The 16,969-nt window shown below is 41.7% G+C and overlaps 1 protein-coding gene across 1 annotated transcript in view; it reads right to left on the bottom strand.

Annotated features, from left to right (window-relative positions):
- Positions 1-6,286: 6,286 nt before the first annotated feature.
- The window catches only part of CIB2 (calcium and integrin binding family member 2), a 49,704-nt gene continuing 39,021 nt past the window's right edge, over positions 6,287-16,969 (bottom strand). The window contains exons 4-6 of the mRNA XM_056347659.1: positions 14,706-14,853; positions 14,423-14,618; positions 6,287-7,398 (exon numbers count right to left, since the gene is read on the bottom strand). Of these exons, the coding sequence (XP_056203634.1) occupies positions 7,377-7,398; positions 14,423-14,618; positions 14,706-14,853 (366 nt within the window). The 3' untranslated portion in view covers positions 6,287-7,376. The remainder of the gene's footprint in view (positions 7,399-14,422; positions 14,619-14,705; positions 14,854-16,969) is intronic.

Raw genomic sequence — 16,969 nt, 5'->3', positions numbered from 1 at the left:
CTCAGAAATTCTTCCTTTCCCGCATTTTATTTAACATCTAAAGACTTGTTGCTCACAGCATTTCCTTTGATTCCCCCACCCTGCAAGGTGCCCTGTGTCAAAGGGAGTTGATTAGCAGCTGCTGAGCACCATTTTGACCCCAGCTGACCTGCAGGTCCCTGTGGGCAGGTGCGGCACCCCAGTCACAGGAGACTCAGGTTTGGCGTTACCCAGGTATGGCCTGGCTTGTGAACTTCAGCAGATTCCCAAAACCATTCAAAATCCTGCCGACTTTGAGAACGTTTGCCGATGACGCAGGTTTCCTTCACTTCTGGCCACTATTATCAAACACTCCCCTTATTTCTCATATGAAGCTAGAATATTTTCTTTCATTTTACGTATTGTCTCATAAGGAATGAGACAATAACAATACTGGCAGTAAATGTGTTTTCCATCTCTGACAGTGCCTGCTTATTAGTATTTCTTCAGAAACAGAATAATTTATTATCTGCAGTCCTTGGTATGTGGTTTATGCATTCCACATTTGAACAAAGTAAAACATGATTACTGACCTGAGCTGATGCCTGCATGCTGAAGTGAGCAGGAGCCTTCCTGTTGTTGAAACCAGGCCCTCAAGAATACCTGGCTACTACAGAATTACTACGGTGAGAAAAAGAGACTCCTCTAAGCAAAGCAGGCTGGACTCACTACACTAATAACCCAGTATTTAATTTTGTGAATTTCTTGGAATTAAGTATGACCTCAAAATACACCAACTTCTCTGGACACAAATTATTCCCTCTGCTTTTTTAGCTACTGGAGATAACTGGAAATGGAAAAAATATTGAGAATGAGTTATGTGGGATTAAGTCATTCCATCAGGAGCATTTGCCAGCAAATTCTGCAGAAAGCCAAAGTTTAGAAGATGTGTAATAATAGTGACTTGTGTAACTGTAAATTCTAATGCTGCTGTCATTGTTAGGATGTGTGAAATTACAATAGGGAATGTATCTGTATTTCCTTATCATATTTGGTTATATCATCAGAAGGAAAATGGTCACTAAAATCACAATAAAAGTGATGAAAACTTTTAAACATATGAAAAGCCTGACTGAATTTCCTGGAATTTAATTTCTTTCTGAAAATACACACATGAATCAACCTACTTGTTTAGGCAGAGCAAGCACAGTCTCAGGTTCAGATTACTCCTAGAGGGAATTCTCTCTGAATCTACCATGGGTTTCGTATGTAGAATCTTGTATCTGCACAAAAAAAGTTGCACAATCATTTTCTGAAAACCAAAAGAACCATTTTAGTTAAAAGCCCAATATTCTTTTTCCTCCCAGGGTCTACTAGGCCATAATGACAAAGCTGAACAGGTTCCTAAAGAGAAGATAATTTCTTCTTAATGGGGATGGGGTGGGGAATCTGGTGAATATCAATTTATCCAAGTGCCATTGAAGTAGCCTGGAATATTAGATCACTTAAAAAAATATCACTGATGATCAGCACGAGTTGGCTACCAGTACTGCCTGCGGGCTACTGTGAGGAGCAGTCCGTACCCCCAGGGATGACAGGCCTACTAAAGAGCTGAATCCGGCTTGCGAGCAGGAACTGGGCAGGCGAATCCTTCCTCAGAGCGAGCTGAGAACCACTTCCACCAAGTACAGAGACACCTTGTGCCTGCCTTCTCACACCGCTTTGCACAAGGGACCGGCCCAAAGCCTCCCGTGACGCCCCAGCGGCTACCATTCCACATGGCGCATTAGTCCACAGAAGTAAAAGCAAGCTTTATCTGTCTTGAATTCTCCCAGCTGTGACGAAGCCCACGGCAATGAGCCACCCTGGTCCTGGCAGGCTGCCACATCCACTGATTTCAACTGAGAAAAGCTACATTGAAAACCAGGGGGAGGCTGTACTGGTGCCCATGACCCTCCTGAGCAGAGTTACACCACTCCGGTCTACGTTGTCGGCACACACACCTCAGCTGCCACAGCACAGACTCGGGGAAGGCCACACAAGCCATGGTTTGTACTGCAGGGCTTGCCAGCACGCACTCAACAGCACACGTGCCAGACCAGCCACGCATGTGCAAAATAGCTGTAGCAAGAGTCACGGATCAATGTATAAAAACATTTGGATCTGAGCAAATCTTAACTGAGAAAGAATGGAGGGGATGAGTAACGTATGATGCAACGTCAAAGCACGCAAGGCTGTCACACCTGGCTCGTCGTTGCTCTGGCACGTGACAGGCAGTAGAAGAAAAGGGCAGTAGGGCATTTTGTTTGGAGCTCAGGTTGTGAAAGTTCTTTTTCTGAAAGATCAAAATGGCAGAACTTCCAGCTAAATAAAGGCACTTTCATCTGTAATGCTGATGCTCTTTCAACACTACCAAGAACAGCCTCTTTGTTTTCCCCACCAAAGTGAATGCGACAGTCACTCGGTGTCATCAACACCTCTACAAAACACCAGTAACTGCAAAACCACACAGAGAAAAAAGCAGAACATCTCTTCACCATGTCCTTTACTCTGCCTCAGACACACATCTCCCTAAGGACAGGAACAATAATAACTTTATTATCTTTAATGTCTTCCTCATCAAATTTAATTCCACTGTCTGTCCCAGCTGAAGTGTATTGGGCAATAACATTACAAACTCTTTTTACTCCTGCTGTTATTTCAGCCAAATTCATTTATTTCAGATTTTGAGCTAAGTGCAGTTATTTCCATTCCACAACAAAACCCCTGTCTCTTATCTCAGAATATAATCTGAAACTAGTCAGGCCTCTAGAATATGAGGTTTGATAGTTTCTGCAACAAAATCCCTATTTTTTAAATTTTTAATGTGCATTTCAATTTTCAAGGATTCGACTAAAAAACATTTCTATTAATACGCTGTTTTCATAAAACCCAAGAAACAGGTTCCACCTCTGTAAGAACAGAGATAATGATATATACGGGACCTTACCTCCGTTTGACCTTAACTCAAAGAAATGGTTCTACTCAGAAGAGTGTGTTTGCCACGTGTTGGACATTTGGCATATGCCATGGCATACCCCATGGACGGTGAAATACACAGATCATCTGCGACAGAGATGGTTCACAGCAATCACACATAAAACTTGTTAATGGAAAACATTATGGGAGATAAACTGCAATGCATCAGATAACACACGTCTAAAGTAACAGAGATCAAACGAATCCACTTGCGTGTTTGCTCACACCAAATACCACAGACCACCTCCAAAGGCTTCAGCATAGTGTTTGTCACTGTTCTGAGGCAAACAAGCTAGTGTAACTTACACAGGGTAAGATGGAAAATACAGAAGGCATTCTATAAATCAATGGTTTGCTGCTGCCCGCAACATCTGTGGCCACTGCGTTTCCAGAGAACACATGACAGACAATAGGAAATAATGACTTTTACAAACACAACCCCATGAGGCACTACTACTGCAAAATGGAAAAAAAAAAAAAAAAGAATATCCAATGATACTGAAAGACAGCAAAACTGAACAGATGGAATTAAAAGCATATTAACTCGTGAAAGGGGAAAAAATGAACCCATTATTCTGATGAATATCAGGCATTACTGACACCAACATCACACAAAAGAAATTAGTAATTGTATGGAAAATTACAGTATCTTTGAGCTTTAATCTTACAGCGTTTGAGACAGAGTAAAAAATACTGTAGAGGAGTATTGTCATTGTACTGGGTCACAGTCCAGCTAGTTGTGTATCAAGAAAGAAAATCATGTACACAAATTATTCTATAAAATCGTTATGTTTTCACGTACCTGTTTCCAAAGTATTTAGTTTTACCCCTTGTAAGATTTAACACCATATATTTGATCAAACATGAAAATCTCTGTGTAATTATCTACAGTCTTAAAATCAGTAATTACCCACAGTTTAAATCTTCTTTTATTTGTGGCATCACAGATTCTATATAGTATCCTATAGTTTGGGGAAACTTGGAACAGCGTGAGGGAGTCATGACTGCACCAAAGTAAGGGTGCCGCCTCACTGCTGCAGCAAAGTGCCCCAGAGGTGCGCCAGGAGACAAACCAGCCCTGGGGCAACAGGGGAAGGAGCCCAGTTCCATGGGCTGTGAGGAACCGCGGGAGATTCCAACACTGAGCCCCCAGAGCAAGAGGAGCAGGTGGTTATGGACACACCGGAGAGCGCGCAGCATTTTCAGCTTACATCCGAGGGCCTGAGAGAGCACAAAGCACTGCAGCAGCGCCCCAGCTGCTCTCCTCAACGCAGACCCCATTATAGACTACGAGTTAATTCCATTGAAGTCAGCAGACTTACTGATGGTGAGTATGGAAGTAATGAAGATCAGATTTTGGCCTACAGGTTGTTACAAATCTCAGCTTACAGTATTCCCTTAAACCAATGATCAGCTAAAGGGTGTTAATAAATAACATGGTTATTACTTGCTTTTTGATGCTGTATTATTTTATTCACTTCCACCAGCTCCTTTTCGTCCCTGAGATGCTTTGAGTGTATATAAACTAGAGATAACACACGGATACACACTTGGCGATTTTAAGAGAAGTCTGGAGTCACAGTTTTCCTTTTTCTTTGTCCATTTTTGAAGGCAAATACAGAAATGCCCATTCATATTTAAGACCCTTTTTGCAATACAAAAGGCATGTCATTTTGCTTTTAGGCCAAATCCAAACCTGTTGGAAGTCTAAATCTCTTTCACTGTTTCATTTTTTCTCTAAATTGCCCAATAGTTCCTTTTGAATAAGTAAGCCTAGGGGAAGAAACACTTGCTAGTGAATTTGTAAGATAATACAGCTGGCTTTTCACCTCGTAACACTCCTCAGCTTGTGACGCACTGTACTGCGCTCCTACTGACTCAACACTCTTGCTATAACAGAAGACACCCAACTACAGACAACGAAGGAACTGAAAATACAAAGCTTCTTTAGAAACCTATCCCTTACCTTTGCCATCAGATGGTATAATAACTTCCCTGCTACTAGGCAGGATTATTTTGCTCCAGAAGCCTTTCGAGCATGGGTACCTCTCAAACCCCAAGGCCGTACTATGTTGCTCAGCTTTTTGTTACAGGAGAGGAACATAAAGCAATAAAGGGAGTTCATGCATACATTCGTATCTGCAGTACCCTACAAGATTTTTTCCTTTAACTATGGACTGGAATATTCCTTTGCAGGATGCTCCTGACTTCTTTTTCTCTTTGCTTCTCAGCTCAGACAGATGACTGCAGGGTAAACATCTGACGGCCAGCCCAGGTCTCTCTTCAACCGCTTTGTGACATTCAGATCAGGGAGAGCAGGGTGACAACACACTGAACACATTCCAAGGCAACTGAGGTCCTCCTATAAGTGAGGAGGATGACCTAAACGTAGAATGACACACAGTGTCAGGAAGCAAAGAATTTTAGCTATCAGAGAGTTTAAAACACAGAAAAAAACCAGCTGATCCCATAAGGACCTGACCTATGCCATCAGTGCCAGATCCTTTTTGTCTGAATAACCTGGCCCAGAATCTTGCAACCTGGTATTTTACCATACATACTCATCATGACAGAAGAAACATCTCACAAGGCTTTCAAGATTAAATGTACATCTTCAAAGAAATAAAAAACTACTAGGCTGACATTTCAAGGCATAGGAAGTAATTTTAACATAATCTCTCTTAATGCCAATGCCTTGCAAATTGTTTGAATCAATCAAGACATCTAACTTAATCTGCTCAAAATGAAAATGACTGAGGCTTGAATCTCTTCTTACTCAATCAAAACAGTATCAGGATGGATTTATGCTAATTTTAACTTGGGTGAATAAATCAAAGGGAATTTAGGCTCCAATTCATTTATCTAAACAGAAACCAGTAGGAAGAAGTATTAAAATGCCATAAACATCACTGAATACGATCAGTCTAAAAAATATTTTTAAAATAAATGTTATTATTAACATAGAAGTTTCATTTTCCCTAGGCTATCTTAGACAAGTCTGTCCTGTATGCCTTGAATATACAGATTTCCATGGACACTTTCAATGTACAACCATACCGCTAAGATGCATACTGTGTAAATTTGAACAGCAAGCTCCAGTGCAAGCTCACCATACAGAAGAGGTTCCGAGGTAGATAAACATCATCATCCTACAGAAATGCCAAAAAGATTCATTTCTCTACTTTAACAACTTTTTCAATAAGAATAACACATTTCATCCTTTGAAAGATTTAACTTCACAGTAATTGGAATAGTGACCAGAAAGGAAATTATTGTGTGCTTAGCCCAAGAATCCTCAAAGAACAACAGAATGCGTCAAAAGTTTTAATTGTAATGACTTTGATACAGAAGCCATGTAAGTGACAGAGCCCTTCTATTGACTGTTAGAACAGTAATACACAAATGATTGTCTTCAGGCCCCAGTACCTAAACAATACTGGAATTAAAAAAAAAAAAAAACAAACTAGCTGATTTCCAGCTGGACAAGGAAGAGGAATATAGAGCTGCATTCATGCGTTTTATGGGAAAGATTGCATAGCTGGTTTAGAAAGAAAATGTCTTTTCATGTCCTTAGTAGTTCTGTGCTTCTTTAACTTCTTCATGAGTTACAGATGATCATATTCTTCCATTCAACATTATCAGCCCATAGAATAAGTAAAATGCAGGACCCTCTTTGAGAATAAAGACACAATTTTAACGTTTGTCTTGGGAAGAAATGAATCATGTATGCAGTTACCATATACAAAAGGCAAGTATTTCAAGTTTCATAAGGACATGACAATCCATGAAATACTGGTTGAAGGTAAGCACCAAACCCAGCAACTGCCATTTCAGTGACTGAAAAGCAAACCTGGGATGTGGTTGTCTTCAACATTGGGAGCTTGATCTCGACTGCGGTTCTTTCACCTAAGGCGATCTCCATGCAAGATCCCCAGCCGTACAACACAGTGATAGAGGCATCTCATTATTTAAGGCCCGTGCTCTCTTTCAAGTACTCTTGCAGAAGTCACCAAAGCTAATCTTTTTGTCAATCTTTCTTTTTTTTTGCGCTTTTAAGAGCAGTATTAAATATTCATAAATATAAAAACTATGTAGAAATACCTTTAATAATACTCTGATGCTACCTGTTTAAAAAAAGAGAAAGAAAAGAAAACCCACCACCCACCACCCAACCATCTTTGCCAGAGTGCTTGGCCAGCAGTGAAGATACAAATGCGACTATTCCAAATCTCCTGCAGATTACACGATGCTTCTGTCTCTTTGTGGAGCAGAACAATTCCCGCATTCCCGCTGAATTCTGAGAAGCCATAAGTAGAGGGCAAAAGCCTCCAGAGTGCCTGAGATTCAGAAAGGCTGGACTGGCAAGTCATTTCTGGTAACACTGGCTCATAGAAACATCTTCAGATTCTTATGTGGAAAGTACTGCAATGGAAAGGAAAAGATTAAGAGCTATAAACACATCTGTCATTACGCACAACATCCGACTGCAAGTACAAAAAGGAAGGTGCAGTGTCATGTATCTGCATCTCTTCTCGCGCGCTCTCAGGGAGAACTGAAACATTCCAGGAGAAATTTCCATCGTCTGAAAATGTCCACTCAGGGGGCCAAGCTCGGCATTGCGTTAAATCAAGTATAAACTGACCCATTAACTGGATACACAGCAGAGCTAAATGTTTCCCAGTGGTGCTTTGCTACGGCACAGCATTTGGGTTTCTGAACAAGGCAAATTAGGCAGATAAAGTTGCTGTTTCTCTTGCTGGGAACAAGAAATCCTGACTGTTACCTTCTTTCTACTTGCACTGTGATGGGGTGAGCAGCATGCCTTACTACTGCTACTGGTTTTCAAAACAACTCCTGAGCATCATCTTAACAGGACAAGCAAAGACATCGTAAGGAAGGCATGCTGAAAGCTCTGGGTAGCAATCTCTGCCCAGTGTCGTGGCAGTATAAACTCTGTTTTTTTCTTTCTTGACTGAAATCAGAAGGGAATATGATGTATTTTTGTATGCATATACTGTAAATTTGATGCCTACACTGAAAGAAAACTTCAGAGGTTTGGAGTGTTTGAGAGGCTGAAGAGTTCTGGATGTACAGTTTTGGGATTTTGTTATACAAAAAGAATGCTCTACCTTAATCACTGCTATTTGATTTGAACCAGGAATTCACTTGAAGGAAGCTCTGTGGTACATATTTAGAGGAGATTAAAATTTTATACTCAGGGTGGTACCTAGGAACGTTGTATCTAGGAATTTATTCAGTCTGGACGGCACTGGAAAGTATGTTGTATAGCAGTCTGGCATACCAGCCTAAGTACTGTGAAAGAAAGTGCACCAGCACTAAGGTTTCAGAAAAAAAACCCACAACTATAAATATCCTCACAACTCAAGAGATGTCTAGAGCTCCGTAGTAATACAAATTCTTGAAAGTTTAAGCCCCACATAGACAACATCTAGGAGAAAAAAAATACACAGCATTGTATGTGAAAACATTTTTGGCATGGCTCCTTAAAAAAAAAAAAAATCCATCGACGTACACTTCCCTGGAAAGGTACTGATCAGAAATATTTTTATTTCTATCTGAGTGTCATTTTGGCCTCTGGAGATTGAGCTTTTTACTAAGAAGCAGCTGAAATATTCCGTGAAAAATACCGACAAAAATGATTCCCTTCCACTGTTTTCTTGCTAAGCACCTCTTGCCAGTTTGTCACTAGCTCTAATTTTAGTCCTTAAGAACTGGATAATCTGCGCATTGGACAGGTCTTATGAGGTGCACATTCCCTGCGAGGGAGCTTCTGTGGCTTCAGCCGCCAGTGGGACTGGAGCCGGACACCCACCGCTGCACAGGTGAAGGCCCCCAGAGGGTTCAAAAATCCTGCATTGCCACTGACACCTTCTTGTTCAGTCTGTTGTTTCTCTGTCCAGCTCTGGCAGCTCCCAGGCATTACTAATGCCATACTCTTCACAAACTCCATTTCAAATCCTTGTAGTATGCTTCACCCTCAGGCATTCAAATAAGCTTAAACTTCCAGGATGATTTATAAAACAATTTCCTGTGGAAAACGTAACCAGTCTTGTAGAACAGAACATTTAGCTAGTGCCAGTTCAGACTGCTAATACTTCCATTAAACTACAAGCAGCTTCATAATGACAGCAATTTTGAGTGAAATAAACCCACTGGGATCAAATTTTCTGAACCAGCAGCTGTCATTATCATTTACAGCTTACTCAAGCTTCCGGGATAACAGCCAAAAATGCATGTATCTTCTTCCCTGCTCAACGATTAGCAGTGTTTTCTTCTGGTCTGAAAAAAATTCCTCAGCCACAGCAGCGCAAATCAAGCAACAGACTTTACTGCATCTTCATTTGCTTGACAGCGGCACGGAGCTCGCGAAGGCTGGCTGTAGAGATCAAACCTGCACGGGGCCAGGAAGGAAAGGTCTGAGAAACAAGTGATGAGATAAGGAAAATCAGTCAACGTACAGTGGATACACTTCAGCTCATGCCAAGTCAAAACCTGGATCGTGGTGCCGAAATCACTGCCTGCTGTACATATGCTAAGTATGCCCGACAGTATGACAGCCTAAAAAAGCCCGACATACTGAGCTGCGTGAGAAAAGCGCTTCAAGAACGGAGTGCGCATTGCTGTGGGGTCTGCTCTTCAAGCATCTTCACAAACAGGGTAAAGGAAGTATTCCTTTTCATAATTTCATACTTCATTTTAGTGATGATAGTTCCTACTATAAAAAGTCATCAATGTTAGAAGTCAGGCAAGCAGAGATCACCTCCTCAGGCAACGGCAGAGCCAAGGATACAACCTGACTGCCTCGCATCCTAAGCTTCTTACTCCTGTGATGTGAAGAAGTTGCTTTTGGTGGGGGGCAAAGGCAAAGAAGAGTGTAAGAAACACTTCACTGCACATAAAAATACTCTGGAGTCTGGCAAGTTAACACCTTCACAAGGATGAGACAGCAGGTGCCAGGATGGGGTTCAGGGATCAGACACGCAGACATGCTGGTGGCCCACAGCCTCCCAGCAAAGCCCGACAGCGGCACCCACCCGGCAGCTCCAACTACTCCTGGCAATCCCTGCTGGAACGGCCACTGCTCTGCCACCCGCCTGTCTCATTTTCGCAGCTGCTGAGCAGCTGGAGGTGTAAATCACTAGGCACTTAGGCTGACCTGAATTTAAAGCCCAGAATGCATTCAACTGAGCACAAAAAGCAGAGACGCGCAAGGCCAAACGAATTTCTGACTGTCTCCGGACACTGATGGGTGGGTATTTCTTCCATGCATCTGCTGGAGATTTCAAAAGGGACAATTTCATTTAGATGAAAATATGTTTTCACGTAGAGGAATTATAGAGGACTGTACGAGAAGTTTATTTGTAAAAAGGTTGTGATGATTGTTAAATACCTAAGGTATGAAATGTTAAAAAGGAAAAGAAAATAGAAAAAAAAGGGGGGAATTGTAGAGGAATGAAGCTGGGTTAATTACCATTGATAACATACAGCTGTGGGCTGGCTTCAGGGGCTGTGGGTTGGCCAATGTGGTTAAGGTGCAGCTATGGCTGGTTCCTGTGAAGTAGTTAAATAGCTCTAAGGGGTATGGACGAGGAGCAGCCAAGAGAGATTGAGAAGAAGCACTGGGAGGAGAGAGAGCGCGCCCTGGATGAGGAGAGACAAGGAGAAGGCAGCAGAGGGACTGGCATGAAGAGTATGAAGAAACAGTATGAACAGTAGATGGACCTTTAAGACCTTGTGGGAGGTGGGTGGCTGTGCCAGGGCAAGGCATGCTAACTACTTACTGAAGTTAACCTGGTATGTGATGGTAAAAGACCTTGTTGCAGCTGGCTAGTTCTGAGAGGGCTGCAACATTTTAGTATCTTTTTACAATATCAGGAAGATAGTTCAGGTGGCACACAGGGTGGATGATCTGCTATTCAGACACTCGCTGTGCTTTGCACGGTCCGTGTGACACTACACAGTGACAGTGCCCAGCTGGACTGCAAACAGCCTGCGGTCCTTGCTGTGGAGGAGCACTACAGCTGAAGGCACAGAGGAGAGGAAAACAAGAGGCCTGGAATTGAGCTGGAGATAAATTCAGAAAGATAAAAGAAATCACTGTTTTAATAAATGAATCTGTAATGTGTTCAAGACTGCTACAGAGTAACTGAACTCGGTGAATAAGAACTGGGTTTTTTGTGGGGAGGGATCAGCTGCTGGAGTTGCACTCTTGTCCTGTGTCACAGGTTCTGCCACACGATAGCATATGTTGGCTGCTATCATAGAGCACTGGCTTAGTTGTGGTCCCCAGCTGGATCTTGGTGTACTTACTGTGGCCATAAAATTCAACGGATCTCGTTACAAAAGTCTAATCGCTACCTCAGTTTAGAATGTAACATTTACACAGCATTTAAAAGATGAAAGTAAGCGGCTCAGGTATTAATGATGTCAGTCTGTGATGCGGTGCATGCAGAAAAATATGACAAAGAATGACCTCAAAAAAATAAAAAACATTTACAGGCAAAACTAACAGTAAACTGCAATAAGGACGAGTTACCCAGTCTCTCACGACCTTGTCAGCTTTCCCTGCAGCTGTTACCTGGCTGAACCAGAAACTAACCCAGAGAAATTGCAAGTTCTCTTCTCGGCTCTGAGACTTCTTCCACTTACACTCTCATTTTGCAATACAGCTTTGAAGGTTAAAAACATGTTGCTGAGTTAACAGCCAGAGGCTCAGAATCACTGTTTCAGCTGGAAAGAAACCCCTTTTTTAGGTGATGTCACACCAGGAGCTCCTCAACCTGAGGACTTCAGAGCCGAATCCTGTGCCCCAGCTAATCTTCTGGACCTGAAAGGAGGGGGAAATTACCACTGCCCTTGATGCCAGGGATGGAAAAAATCTGCCTTAAATATACACATTGCCATCTTGACCATCGAGGAGACAACTCGGTAAGATGCGTTCACCATGCCACAAACGTATCAAAGTATGTGTGTTTAAACTGAGCAACTGGATGATCAGTGTTCCAACACTTCATAGCCTGGGGCTCTGAGATGATCGGTATAGTCAGTGATCCCTCCCTCTCTTTTCTCTTTACCTGATCTGGAACAAGCTCTGTACTTTTCACCTCACCCCTCTTTTTGCCCATCTTCTCGCCCTGGTGAGTATCCAGCACCCGGGTCTTTCCACTCCTTTCCTCAGCTTCCCAAAACATGACCAACTTGGAAAAGAAAAATAATTACGACAGCCATTCCAATGGCTACAGTGGCAAATACTCCTCTCTGCTACATTCTCAGGAAATGAGTGGGTGGCAGAGCATCCTCCGCTTGGACCTCTCAGTCAGCAGTTTGTGAGCCTCTGCAACACGGCAGTAAAGCCAGCCAGGGCAGGGGAAGGTGCGACACCACGGCTGCTGCTGAGCCTGCATGTCTCCCTCCAGCTCCTCACCTGCCAGACCTGCTCTCCACCTGAAGACCACTTGCACATAACCTGCTCTCTATCAGACCTGTAGGTACAGTTCAGCCTTTTGATCGATTCCAGGCAACTCTACCTGACCCCAGCAGCTTCTATACAGGTAACAGTAGAAAGAAAACATTTTCTTAGCTGGAAATATATGTAAACAAAATATCAGAATACCTACTCAGCTAAGCCTCATTAGAATGATGATACGTATCTTGTTCTAAAAGTTTCCATTGATACACGTGATTAATCAAGGAATGCCTGATACGTTTCTAATGTATAAAAGACATTCACATAAACCTGTAGCACATCCTCTCAAGATGCTGATGTTTCTCAGGGTCAACAGGAATCACGTCCTCATGCATTACTGCAGGATCATTTTGTTAATGCCTTTCCTCAGAAATTTCATTTATGAAAGAAACAAACTGTTCTGCGTTCTGCAGACACTTAAAACTCTTTAAGCTCCATTAGCATTAAGATTATCAGTTCAAATTTTGATCTATCTTAATTCTATCCTAATGTTTAGCCTTATTTCCTATGAAAATACAGTTTATTCAATCAGTCTGAGCTTTGCTAATCCCCTCCAGTAACTTCTGAATCCTTTGGCACAATCCAAAACCACCTGACTGAGAGATGATTACGTTTCTGCCAATTCCCGCAAACAGGCAGCTGTGTAAAAACGAGTCTGTGTTTCACTTCATAGATAGACGCAAAATAATTCTGCACGTTTCCAGACATCAGAAAATCTACACTGATGAAACAGTCTTTGTGCCTTAACTGCAGCAAAAAATTGAAACTAAACTCCTTCCCAGATATCAGCCAACTAACCAGGAGACATAAGTCTGCAGAAACTAGAATTTACTAATTCCAACATTCCCAAAACGACTTACAATCGTACTGTACCATCCAGACAATAGTTGAATTATCTGTCTTCCCAGATGTTAGAATTTACGTAATCAATTATCACCAGACAAGCAGCAACACTACCAACTTAACAAAAATATGGATGAACAAAGATTATAAAAAAACTTTTTCAGGTTATCAAGCATTTGCTATTAGACACAGTTAACTCAGACCACTGAAATTCCAGGAGGAATTGGACCCAGGTTTTAGCTTCAGCCTACCCTGCCAGTGGATTTAAGATTGAAATTTGAACTCCTCCCAGTCTGGCAGTATTATATTTTGCTGGCTGATCCACTGTCATTTCTTAAAGAAGACCTATCCTTGTATTACTAAAGTAACAGCCTTAAATATAAGTCTATGTAGAATGTTTTATTTATGTGTAAAAATAAAAAGTCATTGTCCTTTTCAAAAGGTCTCTTTAAATATGAAACATGCCAGAAAAACTGTCTTAGATAGCTGGGTTTTATCTACAGATTATTAGAAACTCAGCAACAAAATTTAAAAATATCAGTTATAAAAAAACCCCACCCAGATAAACACCGGATCAAAGAAAGACTGTTGTAATTAATGATTCTAATTGATTTTCTGCCACCAGCATGAACTGTACCACTGTAATAACCTCTGGCTCTTACCTTCCCAACACAAAAGACCAATGTATTTCCACATATATTTGTAATTTATACATGATTTTTACACACATACCTATTCAGACACCATGGATCCTTGCTATAAGCTTAAGAACAATATGAATTTGAGCTCATAATAGAACAAAGTAGTTTCCTGAAGAAAGAACACAAACAAACAGGGGGAAAAAGGAGATAATTAAAAGCATTGAGCTCTGAGTCTTCAGGTTAGGAGAGAACTAGAATATGCTCTAGAAAAGTGCACAGAGCTAGGGTAAGAAGTCATCCTCCAGTCAGCTCCCTGGTGAAGTATCAAAGTCTAACATTTTATTATGTAGCGTAATTATGTAACATGTATTACGCTACACAGTGATATCCTAACAAAAAAAAACAACAACAACAACAACAAAAAAACAACAAACTGAAAAATATGCAAGAGACTATCTTTTTCTTAAAACAATACCTGAGAAAGTCCGGTGCTTTGGAAATCATGTTTTCAAAATCTGCAAATCCTAGTTTCCCATCACCATCCATGTCAGCTTCTTCTATCACCTTCTCACACACCAGAGTGATTTCTTCTGCTGTTAGCTCTTCTCGGGTCAGCTTATTGAGGGTTTTTTCCAAGTCTGATTTACAAATGAAGTTATCTGTGTTAAAATCTAAACAATAAAAGAACCAAAGAAAAGATCACCAACAACTCTCATGTTCCTTTACTTCAAACAAAAAGGCACACAAAAGCGCAGTACCGTAGATCTTAAAGGCATAGATTGCTTTCAGCTCTCTGGGAGCCATTTCACTGAGCACAGAGAACATATCCACAAAATCGTTGAAGCTGAGGCTCCCCTCTCCATCTTCTGAGAAAGACTCCACAATCCTTTCCTTGAAGGGATTCTCCTGTGAAAAACAGATACATCTTAATTTTAGTATTTGGAAGATCAAAACACCTGCCAACTCCCTGTTAATGAGCATTTAATTCCATGGTTAGCTCTCTGAAGACAACTTTTTTTTTTCCTTCCAAAAATGCACCTAAAAAGTCACATTTACAGGCATCAGCAGACTGTGCTGCTGCACAGCCCCACTTCTCGCCCCGAGCGTCTCAGCTCCGCTCTGAGCCATGCTCTCTGCACTGGTGCTCATCGCGTTTCTCCGGTGTGGAATACGCGCTTCATAACGTCAGAGCAAAGGTACTGAGAGTGTGAAGAGGGTAAAGGCACTGAGAGCGTGAAGAGCACTTGCCCGTAACAGGTTCCTGGCAAGGGGTCGGAGGGCCACAGCTCCCACATCAAGAAGCTAACGCACACCAGCAGGGGGTGGCAGGAGGGGAAGGAAACAGGAACCCCATGGTGGCAAGCCAGCAAAACAAACGGGACCTTTATGCCTTCTGCTGGCACCTGACTGAAGGCTGGAAGAAGAATGAAACCACTTCAAAAAGTATCTGCATTTCACACCTGATTGATGTGGAACTATCAATTGAACCATGTCTGTTCAATAGGGCTGCAGAGTCACATCCCAGTAGAAACTTGTAGAAAAGTCTTCCATTTTCACTCCAATACACGTCCGTGCCCAGCCTCGGGTTGAACTGACTACAAATGCCAGAGTTTTAACTGAAATTTCATCTCCAGAGGAGATGGTCCCAAGACGCTTTTCTAGCACCCTTCCAACGCAGCTGCTGTCAAGGCTACTCTGAGTAACACAACAGTCTAAAACCATAAACGCACAAGCAAGCATAAGTAAAGCTGCTTTACGACACTGAAGTCCAAAACAAACATCTTCAGAGTAACAAGACAACATCTTTCCATCAACTATACAAACCCCTAAGATTAATTTGTAGCTGTGTCTATAAAACTGGGAAAATCAATTCAGTTCAGTTGAATACAAATAAAACACACAGACATCATTTGGGCTGTGAGCAGCATCTCATGGAAGCTGTTCTACAGATCTTATCAAAGCCAAGACACCAATTAACGTGTTGATCAGCAACATGGACAGTGGGATCGAGCGCACCCTCAGCAAATTTGCCGACCCCACCAAGCTGTGTGGTTCGGCTGACACGCTGGAGGCAAGGGATGACACCCAGAGGGGCCTGGACAGGCTTGAGAGGTGGGTCAACGCGCATCCCATAAAGTTCAACAAGGCCAAGTGCCAGGTCCTGCATGTGGGTCGGGACAATCCCAAGCACAAACACAGGCTGGGCAGACAATGGATGAGAGCAGCCTGAGGAGAAAAGACTTGGGGGTGCTGGTGTCCCTGCCCATGGGGGGAGTTGGGACTAGATCTTTAAGGTCCCTTCCCACCCAAACCATTCTATGATGCTATGATCTCCTATAAATGTAAACAACTTTCATGGTAGCGTATAGTTCATGATTTTTAATATGCATGCATAATTTTATTTAACTTTAAAAGAAGCAGCGTTGTGAAAGCTCAGACTTCAATCATATATCCATTTAATTTCTTTTTTTCTGTAAGTTCAATTAGCTAACGGGTATTCATAAACCATCCAATCATTTCACATTACTTTTCATAAAACAGCTGTATTTTAGAGGTAAATGACCAGAAAAAAATCTTATTTTTCAGTTTACTTGAATTCTTTCTTGATAACCCACACATGGAACAGATGCACCTACAGAACACATTTTCTGCACACCTGTGGAGACTAAAAAAGTACAAGCAGCATGGACAAAGCAGAGTTACATGAATAGATTGACATTTTGTATTAATGTAGTAAATAAATGTAATGTAGTAAATAAAGTAATCATCTTAAAGGAGCATGAAGTACCTTACAAAAGTATTGGGCTGCTTATGCAGCTGCCTCTGAAGTGAAACTCAACAACTGCTAAATAGTGTGCAGTAGCTTACAATAAAAGCTGAAGATAAAGATGTTCAACTGAAATCACACGGAGAACTTGGAAGCGTAATGAAATTTGTCACCCACACAGAGATAACATTTAAGATACATTTTTTTATAGTCGCAAATAATTAAAAACTTTCAAGGATTCTTGTTAAAAGACAA

This window comes from Falco biarmicus, chromosome 7 (assembly GCF_023638135.1).
Source record: "Falco biarmicus isolate bFalBia1 chromosome 7, bFalBia1.pri, whole genome shotgun sequence".
NCBI classification, from domain to species: Eukaryota; Metazoa; Chordata; class Aves; order Falconiformes; family Falconidae; genus Falco; species Falco biarmicus.
This window is presented reverse-complemented; position numbering and strand designations above follow the sequence as displayed.